This window comes from Neoarius graeffei, chromosome 18 (assembly GCF_027579695.1).
Source record: "Neoarius graeffei isolate fNeoGra1 chromosome 18, fNeoGra1.pri, whole genome shotgun sequence".
In the NCBI taxonomy this organism is placed as follows: Eukaryota; Metazoa; Chordata; class Actinopteri; order Siluriformes; family Ariidae; genus Neoarius; species Neoarius graeffei.
Genome location: NC_083586.1, coordinates 56,257,052 through 56,280,003, shown reverse-complemented (window position 1 = coordinate 56,280,003; position 22,952 = coordinate 56,257,052). Strand labels below are relative to the sequence as shown.

Sequence of the window (22,952 nt, the reverse complement as noted above, 5' to 3'; positions counted from 1 at the left end):
CAAATAAAAATATAAAACCTTTAAAAAGGTAAAATTCCTAAAATAAATAGAAGTTTAAGTGTTTGTAGGCTACATAAAAAAACATCTGGAAATAAATAATTATCACTAAAAGAGAATATTATATACAAATCGCTTTTATATTTTTTGTTTCAATTCAAAGGTCTGATATTAATGAAGAGTCTCAGTTAATGAGCATTAAAGGAGAACTGAAGTCATTTTTAAACTTGCTTTATTTCTTAATTAACGTGTTATTCAATTACGTTTTCGGTTTTAGTAACCTTATATCGTGACTCGTATTGGCAACTAATTGCAATTAAATATACTTATCGGCCTATTCGGTTTTTAGCCGTGTTGAATTTAGTTTGTTTAGTCCACGGCAGGCGTCGCTTATCCGCGCGATCTTCACGAGACTTGTGCGAGACTTCGAAACGTCAAGTGTCAGCCAGGTGTCAGTGCCACCATTTTGAAAACTGTTTTCCAGATGAAGTATTGCACAAAAATGAGTTTAAATGACGATTAGTGCCGACTTTTTCCAAACTTTCCTGATTGCTATCAAAACAAACAAAACTTCCGGCTTGATTACATCAGCATTCGAAAGAGGGCGCACGCATCTTTTGACAACGTTGGCAGATCTCGGTCACTTTGATTTGCGCTGTACGTTTTACTTCTGTCCTACGATGTCTCGCACAGGTCTTAACGAATCTCGTTTACGGACGTTGCTTTGACATATGGACTGATATATTACAGAGCATATTTCAAACACTCATAACTTGCTATAGCAGTGACAAAATAGCGATCAAAAATGCATTCCGATATTTAATAAAATTAGATAAATAGAATTTTTGTAATAAAAAATGTGCCTTTAGTTCTCCTTTAATGAGCTTTAAACAGCATCTTCACTTCAGTCTTGTGACCTTTGATGTGTTTATAACCGCAGTGTAGGGGTGTGTGTGTGTGAAAGTTACCTGTAGGCTGTGGGAACTCGTGTGTGTGTGTGTGTGTGTGGGGGGGGTTTATAGGGCACATCAAGCCCTGCTATAAACATATTACAGATTTACAGGTTTATTACAGGAAGGTCACAGTTTTCTCATCAGTTTCAGGCGCCTTTCAGGAAGAAATTATCCAGACCTGTGTGCTGTACATAACACAAATAAACACAATCAAAGTAAATAAAGATGTTTTTATTTAATATGCACGTGTGGATACTGTGTCTGTGATTGGGGAACATTAAATAAACAATATCAAATGACCAAGCAATAACCAAACAAAATCTATATCCAATAAGAGAATTTAGTCAGATTTAAGTACAACATGAAGTGGAAAATCAAATAAATATATATTTTTTTAAATACTAGATTGGCAGCTACAATTATCGACAGTCCATAATTATCGACACCTTTTCAGATTTACCAATAAAAAGCAATTTTACAAAGGTGAGTTTCAGTTCCAACAGTTATTATTATTGGTTAATTAATCAACCAGAAGACCCCGCCCTCGCCCTTTGATCTGATGACACAGCTCGTTACCCGAGATGGAATTTTTTTTTTTAGCACAATCAGCGATTTTTTGGAAAACCCGGCCGTTATCATCGCAGGTAAGCATGGTGAAAAGATCATGGACATGTTTTGACTGATCAAATTCACCAATATTTCATGATCTCCTTGTTGAAACCTACTTTGTTTCTTACGCTTTCATTTGACAGTCGCCATTTTGTATCTAAATGTGCGTTTGAGAAGTCATGTGTGTGAGGTGCCGATAATAGTGATCACTTTCACTGGTGTCCACCATTATCGACACCCTGTGTCATTTACAACTGTTATGGATCGATCTTTGTGTAACATTGTTGAAATAGATGAAGTACTTTAAAAAAAATTAAAGTGCTGTGATGTATAATAATTTTTTTCTAACTCATAACAGAATGGAATGTTTATAGAGTATTTGGAATCCGATTGCAATAAATAGAATTAGAGTAGAATTAAGTTCCGCACATATAAAAAAATTACATGCTTGAAATATTCAGATTTTTCTATTCCATTCAGAAAATATATATTTTTTGCAGTTTGATGTAAATATCTACCACATATTACGATATCAGGAGGCATTTTATATTTTGGTTCGAGGAATCACATGCGACCTTTGACCTGGATTTTCATGTGGTTACAATCTCAATTGCCTGTTGGCATTTATTGGTAAACGACAAAACTAGAAATTAATACAAACAACAATGAATGATTAACAAAATGTGATTTACAAAAATACTTAGAAAGTGGGCAGAAAATGGAACAAAAACATTTTCTGATGCAGGTTAAACATTATCAGTTCATTTGTTTACAAACATTAGAATTACTTCCTCATTTACGTAAACACTGACATCCATATATTTATATAAAAGAGATTTTGTACTAAATATAAGTCTATGTAAAACACATTTTAAATAAAAACTATGTTTTGTTAACTTAATACCACATACTGATTATTTTTTAATAAATAATCAACTGGGTGTCGATAACTGTGAACAAACGTGTTGATAATTGTGGAACGGTGTCACGTGATCTGATATGCTAAGTAATCAGGAATCAACTCATTTTTTTTCCCAGTGGAAGTTTGCGTAATTATTCATGCACAATTTACGTACTGAAAGTCTTTTCTACTTTTGCAACGACCAAAAGATTGTCAAAGTGTCGATAACTGTAGCCGCCGCTCTATTAATTTCCATTAATGTCTTGTTTTATGCTCATTTAAATTTAATTGAAAATAAATTGTGTAGTAATCAATTTTTGATTATGGTTTTCAATTATTTTCTTAGTTTTATAGTTTGTCTTATATATATATATATATATATATATATATATATATATATATATATACACTATATTTTACTTTTGAGATTTGCCTCACACATTTATTATTATTATTATTATTATTATTATTATTATTATTAACTATGAAATAAAGATAAGTGTGAACTGATGGAATTAAAATAACTTAATATGAATTAGGCATAAATAAACAAAATAAAATAGACAAAATCAAGCAAACAATTTAATAAAATACACAAACAATCTGTTACATAATTAAAAACAATTATAAAAAATTAAAATACAATTATAAAAATAAAAAATATATCCAATTAAATTATCCTGTCCAAACAAATCACTAGGTTATTTAATTTTCGGATTATTTCATTCATTTTATTTATCTGTGGGGTTTTTTGTTTTGGGTATTTTAGGACATGTACCTGTGAGTATCAGAAGACCCTGGACAGAGGAACCATCAGGTCTGATCTTTCCCACAGCTCTCTGAGCTTCTCACCTCCTTCTCACCATCTCTCCAACTCACCTGCTGTAAACCACAAAGCTGGGGTGTGTTAACTTTCCCTCACCTTACACTTCTTACACTCCTGACATGATGTGAATTATTGCACCACTCTGGCACTTAAAAGGACCGGAAGCGACCTGAGCAGCTTTATAAGCGCGAGCTGCGCTTTCACTGCCCACAGGCAGCAGGGTGAGCGGATTCGACCTTCACACCCCCGGGGATGAAGATGCGCGCTCTCGGTTTGGTTACGTTCGTGGCTCTGGCTGCTTCTCTGTGCGCGCTCCCGCGGCACTTCAGCCAGGACCTTGAGAAGCGCGCGGCGGCTTCAGATGCAGAGTTCTCCGGTAACGGAGCTGACGAACCGGTGAGGGGATCAGTAAGAGTGGTGAAAGTGAGTCCGCATTTTCTGCGCCATTCCCCGGGTCTGCTTGCACCAAAGCGGGGCCCGTTTCCGGCCTTCTTGGCTCTGGGTCGCCCTGGGCCTTCTGTGCACGCGCGCACGCGGTCCGCAGCATCACTCCCGCACCTGAGCGCGAGCCGCACCGACAGCGACACCAGGAAGCGACAAGGCCTGGAGATGTGGCAGAGGGTGATGCACAGGAGCGAGCAGAGTAAAGAGTTCCTGTCTCTGCCGTTTCACTCCAGAGAGGCGGGACAGCAGAGCTGTGCGGCGCTCAACTTCTCCCAGGTACAGCGCGCGCGCCCTCCTCATTACTCATCAGCATGGTCATTAATTATTCATGTCAACATTTACATCAGTCATTATTCATTTTAACGTTAATCCTCATTCATCTCCCAACAGCATATTACTTTAGTGTTAAGTTATTATTATTATTATTATTATTATTATTATTATCTTTTAATTCCGTGATTCGTCATGTTCACCTGGACAAGCCCTGTGATTGGTCAGTGCACAACACGATAAAGCATCTGATTGGTCAGAGACATTTACCTGCATGCTGCAGCCTTCTGGGGCCTCAGGATTGCAAAAGATCTTTTTTATTATTTATTTATTTATTTATTTATTTATTTTAAAAATTTCCACTTGTGAACCTTTAGCACCCTGCAGGCTTGCTTGTCTATTTATTTATTTATTTATTTATTTACTTACTTATTTAAGGTGTGCAGGTTTTATGCTGAACTCTATAACAGAGGGTTTTCATTTTTAGGAATATTTCCTTTTAGAAAACTGGAATTATGAAGAACACAGAATATTTATTTATTTATTTATTTATTTAAGGTGAGGTTCTATGCAGAGCCCTATAATAGAGGGTTTTGATTTTTAGGAATGTTTCCTTTAAGAAAACTGGAATTATAAAGAACACAGAATATTTTATTTATTTATTTATTTAAGGTGTGCATGTTCTATGCAGAACCCTGTAACAGGGGGTTTTGATTTTTAGGAATGTTTCCTTTTAGAAAACTGGAATTATAAACAGCACAGGATTTGTTTATCTATTATGCTATTTTTTAAACTGGAATTATAAAGAACACGTGATTTTTATTTATTTATTCATTCACTCATTTATTTATTTTTTTTTAAACTGGAATTATAGAGAACACATGATTTATTTATTCATTAATTCAATCACATTTATTTATTTATTTATTTCAGGTGTACAGGTTCTGTGCAGAACCCTATAACAGAGGGTTTTGATTTTTCGGATTTTTTTTTTAACTGGAATTATAAAGAACACAGGATTTATTTATTTATTTATTGATTGATTGATTTATTGATAAAGTGTGAGCTACTGTGTGGTGGAGGTGTAAATACAGTGTAGATCTGTCTGTAAATGTGTTTTATTTCATCTTTAACTGAAGTTCAGATACTGATTACTCGGCAAAATCCCTCACAGAATAATCACGTGACCTTCAAATGTGTTTCTTCTTAGACACATTACATTTTGTTTCACATATTTGTCCACATGTGCATGCGTTTTTATTGTCATGCATGATCCCCCCCCCCCCCAAAAAAAGTAATTTGTCATTATTATTATTATTATTATTATTATTATTATTATTGAGGTGTAAATGTTTGTGTGTCCACAGCGGATAACCGAGGAGGGCTGTGAGCCGATAACCGTCCACAATAAGCTGTGTTTCGGTCAGTGCAGCTCAATGTTCGTGCCCCCCAACGGAGGATCCATGATGCACCGCGGCGGCGTGTCTTGCTCGCGCTGTGGGCCGTCGAGAGCGCGCGCCGTGCGCGTGCCCGTCCGCTGCGGCTCGCAGGTCCGAGAGAAGCGCGTGATTCTGGTGGAGGAGTGCAAGTGCGAAACCGGAAGAGAGGAAGAGAAATCTGATAACAGGGCCATGCATTTATAACCCGAGTGCCCGCGCGCGCGCGTGTGTGTGTGTGTGTGTGATGACAACAGCGCTTATTCGCAGAACTCTACCTCGCCCTACGTTCTAACGACAGAACCACATTAAGTTCTTTTATCTAATTTATTGCTGGTTTGATTTTTCCAAACTGAAACTTGATCCAGAGAGCCGTCTGATCATCCAGCGGAATCTTCTCCTCTAACGTGTCATTGCATGCTGTTACCGAGTGATGTCGCTGTTGCTCGGCGATTCTGTACCTGGTTCTGACCCAGTAACTGTTTTTTTTTAGTTATAAAGCAAGATAGTTTTGTTTACACTGATGCCTGTCGTGTTGTTTCTTGAATGAATGTTGGTCAAAACAAGTTAGTAAGCTTTGCTGTAAACACTTTTTATTGTTTATAGATGTCAATAATACTAAGGGTCTTCATAATTATCACTTTACAGGCATTTATTTACTGTAGCACACACTCAAACAGAGCAATATACCCAGAGCAGCCATAGGTTCAGTACCTTACTCAAGGGCACTTCAGCTATTCCTGCTGGTTTAGGGAATCAAACCAGCAACCTTGTGGTCCCAAAGCAGCGTCTCTAACCATTAGGCTTCCCTAATAGATAATCATCACTCAATGTCATCTCTATAAAGTTTGACAAACCCATATCATTGGCCTAGTGGTAGCATGTCCGCCTCTCGATTGGGAGATTGTGAGTTCTATTCACGGTCAGGTCATACCAAAGACCATCATAAAAATGGTACCTACTACCATCTGGCAAGGTACGCTGCAATACAGATGCGAGTGGGGAGTTAAACTCTTGTGGTTACCAGAGGACTAGCCCCCCACTGTAACGCTAGCTATGTAATAGGCGAGAGGCCGAGGGCTGTGGAAACGGAGATTGGCACCGCCCGATGCGCCACATGGCATGGGAAGGACTTGACTTGATATCATTCCTGTGGCACTTTTTAAAACATCAGGCTATGACTAGCTTATATGTTTACAATAAACACAATCAATCAATCGTCACTGGACAAGAATATGAGGAAAACCTTCCTTTTTTTTCCGTGAATTATACCTCAAGAACCGTCCACATATAAATGATTCACTCATCATTGTTTCTGGGGCGGCACGGTGGTGTAGTGGTTAGCGCTGTCGCCTCGCAGCAAGAAGGTCCGGGTTCGAGCCCCATGGCCGGCGAGGGCCTTTCTGTGCGGAGTTTGCATGTTCTCCCCGTGTCCGCGTGGGTTTCCTCCGGGTGCTCCGGTTTCCCCCACAGTCCAAAGACATGCAGGTTAGGTTAACTGGTGACTCTAAATTGACCGTAGGTGTGAATGTGAGTGTGAATGGTTGTCTGTGTCTATGTGTCAGCCCTGTGATGACCTGGCGACTTGTCCAGGGTGTACCCCGCCTTTCGCCCATAGTCAGCTGGGATAGGCTCCAGCTTGCCTGCGACCCTGTAGAACAGGATAAAGTGGCTAGAGATAATGAGATGAGATGAGATCATCGTTTCTTTATAGTTGATGCTTGATTCCTGGCTCTGGTTCCTCAGAAGATTTGTTGATGTTCTATTGAGTAGAGTCGTTTTGTCCTCAGGAACAACATCGCGTCATTCTCCCTGAATCATGATTAGTTTTTAAATACTGAGATTCAGGCTTGTGGTACTCGAATCCAATTCGTGCCCTAATTTTAAGGACTCATGACTCGACATGGACTTGAGCACTGATGACTTGGACTCAGACTCGTGCATTAACTGCATTTGGACTCGTAAATTGGAGACGAGGACTCGGATTTTCATCTCATTCTCATTATCTCTAGCCGCTTTATCCTGTTCTTGTGAAGTTTTTGTGCCATGTCCAAATCTGCGTTTCAGTTGGTGCATTTTTAGAGAATTCTCTCATAAATGCACGCTGCAGTCTTGTTCAACTGTGTTCGAGCGTAATCTAACACACAAAACACCTTTTCTTTTCCAGTGAATGGCATTTCTATACCTAAAAAGATCTCATCTCATTATCTCTAGCCGCTTTATCCTGTTCTACAGGGTCACAGGCAAGCTGGAGCCTATCCCAGCTGACTACGGGCGAAAGGCGGGGTACACCCTGGACAAGTCGCCAGGTCATCACAGGGCTGACACATAGACACAGACAACCATTCACACTCACATTCACACCTACGGTCAATTTAGAGTCACCAGTTAACCTAACCTGCATGTCTTTGGACTGTGGGGGAAACCGGAGCACCCGGAGGAAACCCACGCGGACACGGGGAGAACATGCAAACTCCGCACAGAAAGGCCCTCGCCGGCCACGGGGCTCAAACCCGGACCTTCTTGCTGTGAGGCGACAGCCCTAACCACTACACCACCATGCCGCCCCGACTCAGATTTTTTCTTTATTTTGTGTAACATGCCATAATAAGTTAGCATAAGATATTATATCTACATCAATTTTTATACTAATTTCACACAAGAGTGTCACACCTGCACGCCTTGGCGCATGTATCAGATAGACTCTCGGGTGCGCGCCAGACAGCGCGCGCACCAAGCAGACTCTCGCACCGTAAATGACTTGCACCTGCACAGGATTAAGGCGCAATCAGCACACTGATATAGAAACTGTGAAAATACACTTACTTTGCGAAGTATTGAGTTGCATTGCTGACATGTTACCAAGCTTTGTTTGATTTCCTGATCCCTGATTTCCTGTTTCTCGTCTTTGACTCTGCCGAGTCTACGATAGCCTGTTTGCACCTCGCTCGACCTGTTGCCTGTTTCACCATTTTACGATTTTGCCTGCCGTTCTGGATTGTTTACCGTCTTCACTTGCATTAATAAACACACCTTCTGCATTTACATCCGTCTCCCAACCATCTCTGACAGAATACTTCACACTCCCTGATAAAGAGAAGCACATTCACCTGTTCATATGTCATGTTCAGGAACAAACTAACGTTAATGGCGCTGAAACAGCCACCGTCAAATGGTGTGGCTGGAGTGTTGGATCAATAGTGGACTTGACTTGAAATTTTTTTAAATGACTCGGACTTGAACACTGGGGACTCGAGACTGGACTCGGACTTGAGGTTTAGTGACTCGACCACAACACTGCTGAGATCGAAACCTTCCATGACTCAGACAAAGTGTGGCGCAGTGGTTCACAGCAAGAAGGTTCCGGATTCGAACCTGGCTGCATGGGTTTCCTCAGGATTTTCCGGTTTCCTCCTCCAGTCCAAAGACATGGATTAGGCTAACTGGATACTTGAAATTGCTCATAAGTGTGAATGGCTGTTAGATTTACACAAAAATGTCATTATATCAAGTCTATCAATATCAACTCTATCAGGTCATGCGATGGCTAATAATTAACAATTATTCAGCAATATTCACTGAGCCTGAGGTGAAATTATTATATTGTTTTAGTATAAATACACAGGTGATTATTTAAAAAAATCTTATTAAAATCATTTATTTCAATCTTCAAAAGCGGCATGTAAATGTAATAACAGTGTAGCAGAGACTTGTGTCACTTATCTACGCCGAGTCACATAAAACACTTTGTTTTGAAATCGGTAAAATAAATCACAACTCCGCCTTACCTTTGAATAGTTTTAGACCAAACTTCGTAGCATCTTTAGTGCTTTTAGGAACAGCATTTTCTTTCATCATTTGTAATTCTTCCTCACTTAAGGTGACTAAGTGATTGGCCGCCATTTTGACGAGTCACTTGAGGTGATTATCGAGGAATAGTCAGAATTTCTCGACCAATCAGAGCGCGTGACGTTCTATAATCACCTCTGTATTTATACTAAATACATCATAGAAATTAACACATTTCCTACAGACTTTACTTTAATGTACTGGTAAATCTGGCATCACAGCCGTTATTATGCTTAATATAGTAGTAGAGAGTTTTATTGTCATCCTAGTGAAGTATACTATACAGTAAAACCAAATAGCATTCTCCGAGGCATTTGTGCATATATTAGTGCAGTACAAGATCATCACTTAAAGATAGACTGCCTTTCAGATTGTTCAAGTGTAGGTCATAAAAAGAATTTTCCCCAACACCTGATTATTTTTGTTTAGTGGATCGAAAGCTACTGAAGTCGAATCACAGACTTCCAATTTAATGTTTTTTTTTTTTTAAATAGAATAATTAATGACTTTAGAGCTGCGTGGCCCTAAATTCTCCACTATTTTTTCCTGCTTCACCATGACCCAATACAAGATACTATGTCATGCATCACATCCCGTGGTGGGCTTTCCCCATTTGCGCAAGGCATTGTGGGACACAAATTTGAAATCAGAGAGAAAAATGGAGGATGTGAGTGTGCGAATGAAACGTGAAAGACCGACTACAGTAACGGAAAGTGAGAAGTGAGAAGAAAAGACATTATGTTATATACAAAGGAAAGGAAACGCAGGAAATATCAAACTAATAAATATCGGCGGTCAGCGAGCACCTCGGTGTGATCAGCTGTTCATTTAGCAACAGAATGATGGAACTGTCAGTACACACGGACTTCCTCTGTCTGCTTGACTGCACGAAGCGAGCAATTTCATGCACATTATTTGCTTTAATCCCCTCAAATTAAATAACTTCCCAGCCACAGAACAGAATTGCCTGATATTTTGTGAAATATTACAGAAATAAACATATATCACAATGACCACATTTCAGAGGGACCTACAGTAAATTTCACCAATTTTATGGAATCGAAAGGCCGTCTAGCTTTAATTTACTTGCTTAAATAGGCTGGTTAATTATAAATCATAATACATCATACATCATGCAACAATGTAAAGAATGTCTGACATATGTGTTGTGGGGGGAGGAAAAAAAAACCCAACATGTTGTGTGTAGCCTGTTTTATATTCAGCTCTCAATCAGTCAGTGAGTGTCTATTAGAATCCAGCACTTCATTAACGATCTTAAATAGTTAAGAATCCTGCTCACACACACACACACACACACACACACACACACACACACACACACACACACACACACATTTGTCTTACTATCCTTGTGAGGACCTAGCACTGATATACCGTCACTAATTCACCGTAGTGCTATACATAAACCTCACAATAATCTCATCCTCAGGAAGCAAAATCAACTTTTTTTTGGCTCTTTATTTATTTTTTTAAAGTAAAAGTTGAAGAAAATAAAATCAGTTTGTCTCCATAAGGTCATTGTAGAGACCCTCACGAAGGCATAAAAAAACAAGCCCCTACACACACACACATATGCACGCACACACGCACCCCTCCTAAATGTGTCCTTTAAGTGTGTAAAGTGTAAGGGGAGTAAACATGGTTGTTTGTTCCCCTCCCTCGCCATGGCCTATCTGTTCTACATAATCGCTCTTTTCAGGCCTGTGGGAATTCCTGGCCTCCTATAGGCCCAGCTGCCCTCCAGCCTTCTGAACAAGAAAGAAGAAGACCATTATTCATCGTCGTTTTTTTTTTTCTGGCACCTGGAGCGGGGGAAAAATTGTGCGTTTTTTTTTTTTTTTTACTCATCCTATACGAAATGCCCTTGATGGGGAAAAAACAAGGGACCACTTTACATCGCCTTGGCAACCACTCAAGATCAAGCACTCGAGCAGCCATTTGCATGATGGAGGCAATCAAAATGGCATCGTTAGCGCTAATAACAAACACACAAACCTGCCTCGAAACCTGCTCCACAGCTCGGTGTATTATATTTAACACTTATTCACTGAGACGAAGTCGAGATTATTATTCACCGATATTCACTGAGGCGGATAAGTGTTTTAGTACAAATACACAAGTGATTATTTTTTAAAAATGATTAAAAAACATTTATTTCAATCTTTAAATGTAATAGTGGTACGGCGCAGCACAGATTTGCGTGACGTATCTACGTAAAATACTTTGTTTTGAAATCGATAAAATAAATCACAATCCTACCTTACCTTTGAATAGTTTAAGACCAAACTTCGTAGCATTGTGACGAAGTGATCGGCCACCATTTTGACAAGTCGCTCGAGGTGATTATTGAGAAATAATCTGAATTTCTCGGCCAATCAGCACGCACGATTTTCTATAATCACCTCCATATTTATACTAATACTAACTAATTATTAACTTCGCTTGCTCGGTGTTTATGGGAAAATATCAGACCGAGGTCTGATATTTTCCCATAAACACCGAGCAAGCGAGGTTAATAAGGAGTTTATGATATGGCTTTTTTAAATTTCTATTTGACACCTCACAACACTTGTGTTCAATAATGATCCATGAAATTGTTTTCTTGTTTACTTACAGTGCTATAATTTGTTTATAGCAAACACAGAATATGATATATTGTCAGTTAGTGGTGAACCGTTACTATTAAATCTGGGACTTGAGCTCAGCCAAAACTTAGCCAGACACCAAAAAGGCAACAGTGAAAAGAATTTTGCAAGGGATTAGCATCAGGCTGCCAGGTTGCTCCGTTGTATATAGCTGTCGATGTTGATTTTAAAAGTAACTCAGGAAATTACACGGGGAAATGAATACTTAAGTCTGAGTGAAAAATACTGTAGCACGCGTTCACCATGGAAGAAGAGTCTGGAGACAGAAATCTTAGTTTCTCGGTCGTTAGCCTGTAGCTCTGGATAGCACTGGCTTGACCGCTTTATTAGCATTCGCTAACACTACTGATGAACGCTACACCGGTTGGAAGGTGACTTCATTGCTGCACTGACGGCACCGAGTCGCATTTAAGCTCACGCTGGGGTTCGAGAAGGCCTAGGGCGATACATTTTTGGTCCCTCCCACTATAAATCAAAATCTGATTGGTTAATTAAATCATCTGTCACTTCCTACATAAACACACACTGCCATGGCCTTCTGTCCCAGCAGTGAAGTCCTAACCAATGAGTGAGCCAGCTCTAAACTCTTCTCAGCCTAGACACAACAAATAAAAACAATCTCACTGGATAACTCTGTTTTAATGTTTTCAGGATATTAACCCTTTCATTTCTGAAGTAAATTTGATAGAAAATGAGGCGGAATTAGAAGAGAATAATTATAATGAAAGAAATATGAAATGCTGATACAGTATGTTTGGGGGTGGCACGGTGGTGTAGTGGTTAGCGCTGTCGCCTCACAGTAAGAAGGTCCGGGTTCGAGCCCCGTAGCCGGCGAGGGCCTTTCTGTGCGGAGTTTGCATGTTCTCCCCGTGTCCGCATGGGTTTCCTCCGGGTGCTCCAGTTTCCCCCACAGTCCAAAGACATGCAGGTTAGGTTAACTGGTGACTCTAAATTGACCATAGGTGTGAATGGTTGTCTATGTGTCAGCCCTGTGATGAACTGGCGACTTGTCCAGGGTGTACCCCACCTTTTGCCCGTAGTCAGCTGGGATAGGCTCCAGCTTGCCTGCGACCCTGTAGAACAGGATAAAGCGGCTAGAGATAATGAGATGAGATGAGATGATATGTTTGGGCTTCTCTGAACGCCTAGAAGGTCCTGACGGTTCTTCTCTGTTGTCAGTGTTATGTACAAAAAATCCTAGTATAAAGTCAAAGTGAAAAATGGCTGAAAATGAAAGAGTTACAACTTTATAAGCACAGCAAGATCTCAACAAATTCCTTGTGGTGGAGTTTGCTAGTAAAGCATGGCTTTGTTTGCCCATCCATTATCTGTAGCCACTTATCCTGTGTAGGGTCGCAGGCAAGCTGGAGCCTATCCCAGCTGACTATGGGTGAAAGGCGGAGTACACCCTGGACAAGTCGCTAGATCATCACAGGGCTGACACATACAGACAAACAACCATTCACACCTACGATCAATTTAGAGTCACCAGTTAACCTAACCTGCATGACTTTGGACTGTAGGGGAAACCGGAGCACCCGGAGGAAACCCACGCGGACACGGGGAGAACATGCAAACTCCACACAGAAAGGCCCTCATCGGCCACGGGGCTCAAACCCAGAACCTTCTTGCTGTGAGGCGACAGTGCTAACCACTACACCACCGTGCCGCCCAAGCGTAATTGTTAATTAGTTAAAAATTTTATGTAATCATGGGCTAATCATGTTCATGGTGCAGATTTTATGGAGTATCTGAGCTACTTTTACCAAAAGTGAGAAAAGTCTTTAAAGGAGAACTGAAGGCAAATATTTAATTATCAAAATTCTATTTATCTCATTTTATTAAATATCGGAATGCAATTCTGATCGCTATTTTGTCACTGCTATAGCAAGTTATGAGTGTTTGAAATATGTTCTGTAATATATCAGTCCATATGTCAAAGCGATGGCTGTAAACGAGATTCGTTGAGACCTGTGCGAGACATCATAGGATGGAAGTAAAACATACAGCAGAAATCAAAGTGACCGACATCTGCCAACATTGTCAAAAGACGCGTGCGCACTCTTTCAAATGCTGATGTAATCAAGCCGGAAGTTTTGTTTGTTTTGATAGAAATCAGGAAAGTTTGAAAAAAGTAGGCAGTAATCGTCATTTAAACTCGTTTTTGTGCAATATTTTGTTTGGAAAACAGTTTTCAAAATGGCGGCACTGACACCTGGCTGACACTTCACGTTTCAAAGTCTCGCACAAGTCTCGTGAAGATCGCGCGGATAAGCGACGCCTGCCGTGGACCAAATGAACTAAATTCAACACGGCTAAAAAACGAATAGGCCGATAAGTATAATATTTAATCACAATTAGTTGCCAATACGAGTCAGGATATAAGGTTACTAAAACCGAAAACGTAATTGAATAACATGTTAATTAAGAAATAAAGCAAGTTTAAAAATGACTTCAGTTCTTTAAATTTTGTTTTTGTAGAGTAACCTGGATCAAAGCTGGATCACTGAATCACAGAGGAATTTTTTAAAGGCAAATGAATTCAACTTCATAATGTCTCTCGGTGCATTTATTTATTTATTTATTTATTTATTTAGGAGAAGTTGCATTTATTTTTTCCGTCCAACCCGTTGCTGGATGAGTGCGCGCTCTGCTCACTGCGTGCTCCAATTAAACCAGCGCACGCTCATTAAAGGATTCCCATGACTTGAGCGCGCTTCTGTGGGATCTACTTAGGCCGAGGCGCGCTCCCGTGCCAAAAAAAAAAAAGTGAAGCTCGTTAACGCTTAAAACGGGTGCAGATGACACCGGCGCTGCGCTGATGTGCGCGTGCGGCTGAGCAGGCGCGGAATAACGGGCTAATTGTGCTGGGAGCGCAAAGCGGAGCGAAGCGCCATTAAAGCCACATTAGGCACGAGTGGCCCAGTGGGCCGTTTTGGAACGGGAAGCCGTGTGCACCATGGACCCGACATGAGGAGGAGGAGATGCAGTTTTATTAAGACGCGCCTCGTCCTATATGAGATGGCAGTGGGAAAAATCTCAGACAATACTGAAACCAAATCAGTGGGAAACATTGTGTGGTTCTGCAATTTATTTTCGACTGACCACAATCAAGTGAGTCGAGCCAGCCCTGACATTTCATTCATTCAATTCCTCATTTTGTCTGCTTCTTTAAAAAAAAAAACAACTATAAAATCCCTAAACACATCATCCCCCCCTTGAGAACGCTCCACTTGGACCTTTTGCATATTGAATCTGTTTAACTACATGGCACCAGGCTGAACTCTTTGAACTGCGGGCTCGATCCTGAAACTGGTCCAGTTTGGACAGCGAGCCAGTCAGATCTGGCTCCATAGTGTGAACGGGTGGAGCTCTGCCCGCTTGCCTCGGGGTCTTCAGTCCAAAATGCCAAGGTAGGGTTAAGGGGCGCCCAGGAGCAGGTGGGTGAAGCTGGCACATGCTGGCCGCAGGGAGAGACTGCCGCAGGGTATCGCCAGCTTGCAGTGCATCATGGGATGGACACAATGGAGGCTTTACGATGCACAGAAGAGACTGCTAATGAGCTTGGTTGGAGTTTTCTCTTTCTTTCGTACACAATACATGTATGTTTCTGGCTAATCAGCAAGCACAGAGCTCAAACTACGCCCACAGTTACTGCGGCCCGCTAATTTGCGCTTCCCAGAATTGGGAAACTCTGGAGAGCCGCTTGCAAGTCAGGAGTGATGATTTCTCATCCTTGAGGTACCTAAGGGAAAACGGGCATGCATCTAAGGACATAGATTCCTGTGAGTTCCTGTGAATCGTGCCTTTTGGCGACTCTAATTGCTCCAATTAAGTTGATTAAGACATGGCACTAACAAGAGAGCACCCTGGGAAGACATGGTGCATGCTGGGCTTTCATCTGTCTCTCTTACTGCGTGACTCACGCCCACCACCCTGTTACCATCACCTTGTTTGCCCCACATGCCCGTACGTGCCAAGGTGGGCTTTCACAGCAGCTCTTGGCGCATTTTAATGTGGCAGGCAGGGCATACAGAGGAACAGTGACATGACGTGACCAGGTGATGCGACTGATAGTAATACTGTCAGAATGGGGAAATGTTACACACACCAGATATTGAGGGACAAAGGATAAAGGACAGAGAGCTGGTGAGACATCTCCATAGGTTCTCTTTAAGCTGTGACACATAATTGTAAAAAAAAATTCACTCAGTGTCCTGCTTAGACAGAAAGCAAGAAGAGAAGCGAAGAGAGTCGAGCAGAAGGTTTAGAGTTATCTGCCGTTAATAGCAACTAATTTGCAAATTGCTAGTAAGGAAAAACTTGAATGTGTGGCAGTCCATAATCACTGTCTGGTCAGGGTCATGATGGATTACGAGTCTGTTTCCATGTTCCAAAGTAGAATTAAATCAGTTAGAAAATATCTCTTGAAGGTACAGACAAAGATCATTGATGAACTGGAGTGATGGAGCTGAGGTTGAGGAACTAGAGCTAGAATGCACAGTACTGAAAATTTTCTCCTCCAGTGTTTCTAGATTTTCCATATTTTATAAAAAAAAAAAAGTTCAGTTTTAGCCACACCCACTCAAACTTGTAGTACTCGAGTCCGACTTGTGCCCTATTTTTAAGGACTTGGACTTGCACTGATGACTTGGACTTGCGCATTAACTGTATTTGGACTTGTAAATTGGAGACAAGAACTCGGATTTTTTCTTTATTTTTTTTTGTAACATCATAATAATTTGGCATAAGATATTTATATTTATATCTACATTAATTTTTATACTAATTTTGTGCAAGAGAATGCACATTCACCTGTTCATACATCATGTTCAGGAACAAACTAACGTTAATGGCGCTAAAATGCCTGGAGAGATGCCCCTAGGATTGTCTGCTTTGCTTATACAGACTTTTCATGCAGTGGGAAAAAAATGCACTGTGATGTGTTCCATATGTAGACGAACTATCGAGGAGACGATGGGGACAACCTCGAACTTCAATCGTTATTTGGTAAGACTCCACCCAGAGAAGGAAGTGACATGCAGTGTTTATTGCTCTGTTGATAGTGGGCGGGGCTTGCTGAGGGATGAACTAGCTAGTGTTAACCCTCTTTCATGTTATTTGCACTGTTGATAGTGGGCAGGCCTTGCTAAGTGATGAAATAGCTAGTGTTAACTCTCTCTCATGTTATTTGTCCTGTTGATAGTGGGCGGGGCTTGCTGAGGGATGAACTAGCTAGTGTTAACCCTCTTTCATATAATTTGTCCTGTTGATAGTGGGCGGGGCTTGCTGAGGGATGAGCTAGATAGTGTTAACCCTCTTTCATGTTATTTGCACTGTTGACAGTGGGCAGGCCTTGCTAAGTGATGAAATAGCTAGTGTTAACTCTCTCTCATGTTATTTGTCCTGTTGATAGTGGGCGGGCCTTGCTAAGTGATGAAATGGCTAGTGTTAACTCTCATCTCATCTCATCATCTCTAGCCGCTTTATCCTGTTCTACAGGGTCGCAGGCAAGCTGGAGCCTATCCCAGCTGACTACGGGCAAAAGGCGGGGTACACCCTGGACAAGTCGCCAGGTCATCACAGGGCTGACACATAGACACAGACAACCATTCACACCTACGGTCAATTTAGAGTCACCAGTTAACCTAACCTGCATGTCTTTGGACTGTGGGGGAAACCGGAGCACCCGGAGGAAACCCACGCGGACACGGGGAGAACATGCAAACTCCACACAGAAAGGCCCTCGCCGGCCAGGGCTCGAACCCGGACCTTCTTGCTGTGAGGCGACAGCGCTAACCACTACACCACCGTGCCGCCCATGTTAACTCTCTCTCATGTTATTTGTCCTGTTGATAGTGGGCGGGGCTTGCTGAGGGATGAACTAGCTAGTGTTAACCCTCTTTCATGTTATTTGTCTTGTTGATAGTGGGTGGGGCTTGCTGAGCAATAAACTAGCTAGTGTTAACCCTCTTTCATATAATTTGTCCTGTTGATAGTGGACAGGGCTTGCTGAATGATGAACTAGCTAGTGTTAACCCTCTTTCATGTAATTTGTCCTGTTGATAGTGGGCGGGCCTTGCTAAGTGATGAAATAGCTTGTGTTGACCCTCTTTCATGTTATTTGTCTTGTTGATAGTGGGTGGGGCTTGCTGAGCAATAAACTAGCTAGTGTTAACCCTCTTTCATATAATTTGTCCTGTTGATAGTGGGTGGGACTTGCAGCTAGTATTAACTGTCTTTCATGTTATTTGTCTTGTTGATAGTGGGTGGGGCTTGCTGAGCAATAAACTAGCTAGTGTTAACCCTCTTTCATATAATTTGTCCTGTTGATAGTGGGTGGGGCTTGCAGCTAGTATTAACTGTCTTTCATGTTATTTGACCTGTTAATAGTGGGTGGGGCTTGCTGAGCGATGAACTAGCTAGTGTTAACCCTCTTTCATGTTATTTGTCTTGTTGATAGTGGGCGGGGCTTGCTGAGCAATGAACAAGCTCTTTATCTGTAGCCTATTAACTAAAATGGGGCAGTCGAGCAGTAACGTTAGTCCAACACAGTAGCAGAGACACTTTCACATAAAGGCAGCAACAGCCACCGTCAAATGGTGCAGATGGAGTCTTGTTCTCGGACTCGACTCAAAATTTTCTTGAATGACTCGGACTTGAACACTGAGGACTAGAGACTGGACTCAGACTCGAGGTTTAGTGACTCGACCACAACACTGCACCCATTTCAGGTATAAATCCGTGTACCCTATATCCACAACCTAAACTAAACACAAGGTTATTGGTCATCATGAGGCACCAAGAAAAAAGGGAAAAAAGAGGTAAATCTGTCAAATGAAAACCATGACAAGGTTTTGGTAACGTCTGTAAGAATTTGCACAGGAAGTGCAACGTTTTTTTTGTTGTGTTTTTTTCCTCCCACCATCAAATATCACTCCCACTCTGAGCTGGGATTTTGAATCCATCTAATGTGGGTGACCAAAGCTCAGTAGTAGACCTTGGAGTGGAAAGTCTGAGTTTACACGGCAGCCTACACGATGTTTCCGCCAAATCTGTTTAACAAATAACTTTAAGTCTGGAGGAAGTGGGAGTGTTGCATTAGAGTTTCAAAAAGCTGGAACTGGGGATGTTGAGGATTTTAATTAAAACCGAGGAAGAATGGAGATGGAGGATTCTGGCTGGTTGTCTGGTTCTCTTCGTGTCGCCGGTTCTCTCAGCCAGACCGAACTCCTCAGGCTTCCAGCTCGTCACTGCCTGCATGAAGATAAATGACATAATTAGAGCTCCTCTGTCATCAATTAAACTTGCTGGACTTGTTGTGGACGAGGGTTTGATGAAGAGGCAGGCAACAGCACAGTCACAAATCACGATGGATCCAGATTGGCCCGTTCACCAAGACTGGCAACAAAGGGGGTATCTGAAACACCAGCGTGCTTCTTTAGTGCTCCATTTTCTGATCAGAGGTGAGGACATGGTAATGAGCTTCCTCCTGATAACTATATACCATCCTGTTCACACACAAACACACACACACACACACACACACACACACACACACATGAGTCAGGGAAGGCGAGGTGAGGCACAGGGGCTGAGGGTTAGGGAGTGCAGGTGGTGGTAGTAAGCTGGCATGGGTTTTACCCACTCTCCCGACATGATGCCAGCATTCAGACATACACACACTTACACACACAAACACATATGCGAACACACACATGATGCCAATACCATCTGTCATTACTGAGAACATCTGCAGCCCAAGGTGCCCTTGTCACCCACAGTTAAAGTAACAAGTCGCTTAAAGACGAAGAGACAGAGATTATATATCCATACAGTATTGTGCAAAAGTATTGGCACCCTATTTCTTTTTCATACAAACTTTGTTATAGATTTCAATTTTATGGCATTTTAGAGTTCCAAACGTTCATTTTTTTTCCAGCACAAAATTAAATGTTACAGGAAAAAAAAAGTTTGTATCCAAGCAACATATTACAAAAGAAGAGAGCACTTTTCAGATTAAAAAAAAGAAAACATAATGAAGGCTACTGGGTTTTGGTGTAAAATGAAGAAGCGAGTGGATAGGCTCCAGCTTGCCTGCGACCCTGTAGAGGAATAAAGCGGCTAGAGATAATGAGATGAGATGAGTGCGACGGTCAAAGTGTCCAGAAGAACTGTGGCTGGTTCTGTAAAATGCTCAGTAAAACCTGCAACTCATTTCCGCATAAAACTGCACTCATTATACCTCAGACTACTATTTTTTTTAAAGCAAAGCGTCGTCTCACCCCAAATATTGACTTTGTTTCATTTATTATGGCTTACTGATTACTGTTTATAGTATTTTTTTTTAATGTTGAAACATTTAATTTAATTTAATTTTTTTAAGCCATTTTTGGTCGACAGCATTTCTTTACATTTGCCTAAGACTTTTGCACAGAACTGTATAGGAAAAGTTTTCACCCCTTTGGACACCCCCCAACCTGAATATCACAAAAACTGTGTCGATGAATAGTTTGGATGGAAAAGTGTATAAAAAGCGATCAGAGTGTTTGGGAGACAATGAAAATAAACACAAGAACAAAAAACATGATGAAAGTGTAGAATGAAGGTAACTGGAGGAAAAAAGGACAGGCCTGAACACGTCTACATTAAGAAATATCATCTTAATTGACATTATGTACATTATATATTATTTTAATACCCGACTTGCATTCTTGTATTGTGTTTTGATTATATAATTTTGAAGTAAGGGTGTGCAAACTTTCACACTCAAATATATATATATATATATATATATATATATATATATATATATATATATATTTTTTTTTTAAATTCTATCCACATTCACTGGGTATGAGCAATCGTGCGCTCTGATTGGCTACTCTACTACTAGGATATCAGCTCGTATACCATGAGCAGAGAAAAATAAATGGCGGCACGCATCAAGTCAGATAGATCATTTTGTTATCAAATATTTAAAAGAGGCGGCACGGTGGTGTAGTGGTTAGCGCTGTCGCCTCACAGCAAGAAGGTCCTGGGTTCAAGCCCCGGGGCCGGCGAGGGCCTTTCTGTGCGGAGTTTGCATGTTCTCCCCATGTCCGCGTGGGTTTCCTCCGGGTGCTCCGGTTTCCCCCAAAGACATGCAGGTTAGGTTAACTGGTGACTCTAAAAATTGACCATAGGTGTGAATGTGAGTGTGAATGGTTGTCTGTGTCTATGTGTCAGCCCTGTGATGACCTGGCGACTTGTCCAGGGTGTACCCCGCCTTTCGCCCGTAGTCAGCTGGGATAGGCTCCAGCTTGCCTGCGACCCTGTAGAAGGATAAAGCGGCTAGAGATAATGAGATGAGATATTTAAAAGAAACAGAAATAGCTAAAAGAATATAGTTTTTTCCCCCCAATATTGACAGTTCCACACTCCAGCCCAGTCAGTGGCAGTAATGCACCTTTAAGTTGGTTTGTTAACTTACAAAAAAAAACCTAAAGAAGAAGAAAATGGGGGAGCATGTTGCTGAACCAACTGAGGATGAAATAAAAACTCTACTTGAAAACAAACCCCAAAAAATACAAAAAAAGAAAAACAACAAAATATGGAAAGAAAGTATGTGATGGTAAGAACGTGTCTTTTTTCTTTTTCAAGAATTATTATTATTATTATCGCATTTTTCACAAATTGCTCCTGTTGGTTCACCGGTTTGTTTGCATTCTAAGTGGAAGTGATTCTGTTGGACGTTTTGTATAAAGTTTTTATTTGTCGAATTTGCAAAAAATAAAAATAAAAATGCTCTGTTTCTCAAAATCCAGTGAATGTGGATAGAATAAAACAGTTATTCCACTCAATCTTGTCGTACATGGTTTATAGCCAACTCGGTGCTATGCTCCTCATCGGCTATCAGCTCATGTACAACTCAATTTTGTGGAATAACTGTTAAATATACACTGGTGTCCAGATTACAGCTGCAGTATAAATACTTTAGATGTATATATATACACACACAATACAATACAGTATATTATTATCCATATATTATCCACACTTTTTTGATGGAATAAAAACGTGTTCTATTCCCTTCTAGCGGGTTCCATTCATTTGGTTTGATAGCATGTGATATTGTTAGCATATTGCTTATCGTACATGTATTACATCACTCTACTCAATGGAAAATGAGCATTGAATATAGTTTATGATATTGCATGGTTGTCAAGCCAACATGACATCACACGTCAGAGACATAAAACTTCCGTGCTATTAAGTGAGTGACTGAGACAATTTGTAAACAAGCATGGCCGCCAGGTTTGCTTCGTTAAATATGGAAGATTTTGAGAGAATTTTGAAAGAGAAAGACGCATTGAACAAATGAAAGGAATGTGTATGAATAATAATAATAATAATAATAATAATAATAATAATAATAATGGCTTTTTTTCATGGTATATCAGATATATTCCATTCAGCTAGTGTGATATTGAACTAGTCTGCGACTTCAATATACAGTACCACTTAACATCAGCAGATATTATTTAAATGTGATGATATAATGTAAAAACATTTATGCTGCACGTATGATGTATGATGATCAGGATAAGAAGGCTTTTCTTTGATATCAGGACACTAATCGTGGTATTACTTGGTGTAAATATATTCTGTGTATCTCTGAAATCAAATCCAGGAAGTAACTGAGGTGTAATTCAGTAATCACAGTGGAGGCAGTAAATTATTTACCGTAGTGCAGAGTTTCCAAAAGTTCTTCATCAGTTGTACAAGCAAAGTGCTTCTGAGGCTGTAGGAGGTATCACACACACACACACACACACACACACACACACACACACACACACTCAATCAGTGCAGTGTCTCATCTCGTGTGCCCCGGGGAGGCTCGGTGGCATTCAGGTTTCGCCAAACGGCCTCTGGCAGCTTCGAAATGTAGCACCTGCAAGACAGAAGACTTTCTTTGTCTTTCCCTTATTAAAACATGGAGTGAAGCTGGTGCTGATT

The 22,952-nt window shown here is 40.7% G+C and overlaps 1 protein-coding gene across 1 annotated transcript; it reads left to right on the top strand.

Annotated features, from left to right (window-relative positions):
* The first annotated feature begins 3,538 nt into the window (after positions 1-3,538).
* Positions 3,539-5,643, top strand: dand5 (DAN domain family, member 5). The gene is made up of 2 exons (XM_060898301.1): positions 3,539-4,006; positions 5,368-5,643. The coding sequence occupies exons 1-2, from the start codon at positions 3,539-3,541 to the stop codon at positions 5,641-5,643; spliced, it is 744 nt and encodes a 247-aa protein (XP_060754284.1).
* Positions 5,644-22,952: the final 17,309 nt, after the last annotated feature.